At 46.5% G+C, this 3,015-nt stretch overlaps 1 protein-coding gene across 1 annotated transcript; it reads right to left on the bottom strand.

The window, feature by feature from the left end:
- Positions 1-297: 297 nt before the first annotated feature.
- On the bottom strand, positions 298-2,530 carry LOC110018831 (3-ketoacyl-CoA synthase 4-like). Its single transcript, XM_020716286.1, has one exon. It carries the CDS (start codon positions 2,112-2,114, stop codon positions 567-569), a length of 1,548 nt encoding a protein of 515 aa, XP_020571945.1. The 5' UTR covers positions 2,115-2,530; the 3' UTR covers positions 298-566.
- Between the last annotated feature and the right edge of the window lie 485 nt (positions 2,531-3,015).

Genomic DNA, 3,015 nt, shown 5'->3' with positions numbered 1-3,015 from the left:
ACAGCAAAATTCTGAAAACTAATAATAAAACAGGCTATAGATTCACGGAACACAGTTCTAACTGGAACTTACAGGTAGAAACCAGTATCCTCCCTCAGCTAAGATTACGGATTCATGAAACCTAAAAAGTCGTCATTTTTATTTGTGCATCATAACAGATATGAAGGGGAATGAAAAAAAAGAAAAGAAAAGCAAATCTCCTGCAAAAAACCACACCTTAGAATCCCACGCAATTAACCGCAACAGATCTTCAATAGTAGGATCGATGAGCACAGAAGAAGGAATGAAAAGAGCAAATTTTACAGTCCCAACCAAAATAATTTCGTATTGTGAACGTGAGGGCATAATGCCTGTCCTGTTTAACAATGTCAAATTACAAGAAAAACAAGTGAACGTTCAATGCCCCAGACAGTATGCAATCAGCAAACTATGAAGGATGGGCAATTATTCAATGAACAAGAAAACCTAGTTCAACTGATCCAGTCTTCTTGGTTGATGTTTTTTCTAATGTAAGAACACAATCAAGCGAATTGGATGAATTCTTCTCTAACAAAGCAGAAGTGCTGCTATTGCTGGAGCGACAGGTTCTCCGAAACAGGAATTCCATCGACCATGTCAACAGGGTATCTTTCAATGCAATCCTCCCACGGACCTCCTGGGGATTGCTTCACGTCACGCAAAGCCTGCCAAACTGCACTATTGCACTTGAATCCACTCCCAAATGCAATCTGCCACACCCGATGTCCTCTGCGCATCCTCCCTTTGGCCTCAATGTAGGCAAGCTCGTACCAGATTGAGCTGGAAGAAGTGTTGCCAAATCGGTGGAGAGCCATCCTGGAGGCCTCTACATGAATTGGTTGCAGCTGTAGATTTCTCTCGAGCTCGTCGATCACAGACCGACCTCCGGCATGTATGCAGAAGTGTTCGAAGGCGAGCTTAAAATCAGGGATATAAGGTTTACCCTTGGCATTGAACAGTTTCTTGACGAGGGCCGCGAAAAATAGAAGCTGCTCGCTGATAGGGAGGACAAGAGGAGCAAGCGTGGTGATATTGATCTTCAGGGCATCTCCGGCGATTGCCATCAGATCCTTTGAAAGAGAAACCCCGACCTTTCCGTCGTCATCCTGCTCTTGATATACACAGCGGTAGGCCTTGTCATCTGCGCCGCGATGGGTGCGAACAACATGGATGAGGCGGTACTTTGCACGGCGGCGTTCAGCGGAGCGGTTGGAAAGCAGGACGGAAGAGCAGCCGACGCGAAAGAGGCAGTTTGGGATCAGCATAGACTTACGATTCCCAAAGTACCAGTTCTGGGTGATGTTTTCCGTGCTGACGACGACAGCATAGGTATTGCGGTGGACCTGCAGTAGGTCGCGGGCGAGGTCGACAGCGATTACCCCAGCACTGCAGCCCATGCCGCCCAAATTGAAGCTGCGAATATTGACACGAAGCTTATACCGGTTGACGATCATAGCGGAGAGGGAAGGGGTTGGATTAAAGAGGCTACAGTTGACGACGAGGATGCCGATGTCTTTTGGCTTGACGCCAGTGCTGTGGAAGAGTTTGTCGAGAGCGCCGAACATAACCTGTTCCGCCTCAGTGCGGGCGGCGGCCATTGAAGGGCGCGGGGGCAACTCGTGCATGGCCTCCGGGAAATAGGTCTCTTCGCCTAAGCCGGAACGCTCGAGGATCTTTCGCTGGAACTCCAAAGCCGATTCATTGAAGTTGCCACAGAGGCGGGAGTGCTCCATGAACTGTTTGAAGGGAGCTTGAAGCCGGTCGGGTGGGCGATAGCAAGCGTAGTCCACGAGGTAAACTGGGCGGGGTCTTGTCATGATGTAAACAGTGGAGCCGAAGACCAGCATCACGAAGCAGAACAGCACGCTCACGAGATTATACTTCAGATGAAGCCAGAGCTGCAGTAAATCATTTGGATCTGTTCTTCCAGCCTCCACCAGGATCACCACCATGAGCGGGATCAACAGCAGCGTAAGCAGGTGCGTGATCAGGTAGTGGTAACCCAGCTTTACGTACTTAAGGTTAACACTCAGCAAAAAGTCCGGCAGTCGCCGACTGTGCCCGCGGGGCCTCTCCACCGTCTCCCCTCTCATCATCTTCGTTGGTGGAACTGCAGTTGCTCAGGAGTCTTATCTAAAATAGGCGCAGGGGCCGAAGGTGGGGATTATAAATTCTTACACGGTTCTTGGGGCGGCTTGCATATAAATTAATTCGAAGACAAGTTTGTCCCCAGTCTTGAGTTAAATTAAATCCGGTCATCGGTTGAAGACGACTCTGTGAACGTGGGTGGGTTTGGCTTTCCTCATGCCTCCTGTTTCTCAATAGAGTTAAGAGAAGAACATGAAGAAAAGAGAGCGATTATTAGACAACGACAGCAGAACATGCTAAGTCGGGACTCGTATGGTCGTCGCGAGTGTCACGTGCGATGAGAGGATTGAATGAAGGCTTTGCGCCTCGACGGCAGGTGCGGGGATGCGGTGGTGCCTGAGCGCGGAATGATGCGCTACAGAGATGGCTATAGGGACTGAGGAGGTAGATGGAGGTTAGGTATCATTCGTCTCGGTGCTTTATATCCAGTGATTAGCACTTCATTAAAAAATCTAAAAAAACTAAAAAAAAACTCACCGAGTAGGTGGTGGTTGGAGACTCCGAGACGAGATAATAGAACCAATTCAAATCACCTGATAAATAATAACGATTCTATCCAGAATAATTAATTGTCTATCAAATTTAGTGCTGCATATGGAAAGATAAATGCATACAAGCATGGTGTAAACAAGCAGAATTTGTGCGCTTTGGGTTCGTTGGTTTTCGACTAGTTAAAAATGTTAGAAATAGCTTATTAACAATATATTCATATTTAGCCTTTCCAATTAGTCTTCCATTCGGCTAGAATTTAACTTCAAACACCTCATGAGATTAAAAATTATAATTAAATAAGAAATATTAATATTTTTTTAAAAAAATAACTCAATTATTTTACATGAAAGCTGTACA

The sequence above is a fragment of the Phalaenopsis equestris genome, unplaced genomic scaffold (assembly GCF_001263595.1).
Source record: "Phalaenopsis equestris unplaced genomic scaffold, ASM126359v1 Scaffold000036, whole genome shotgun sequence".
Lineage (NCBI taxonomy): Eukaryota > Viridiplantae > Streptophyta > Magnoliopsida > Asparagales > Orchidaceae > Phalaenopsis > Phalaenopsis equestris.
This window is presented reverse-complemented; position numbering and strand designations above follow the sequence as displayed.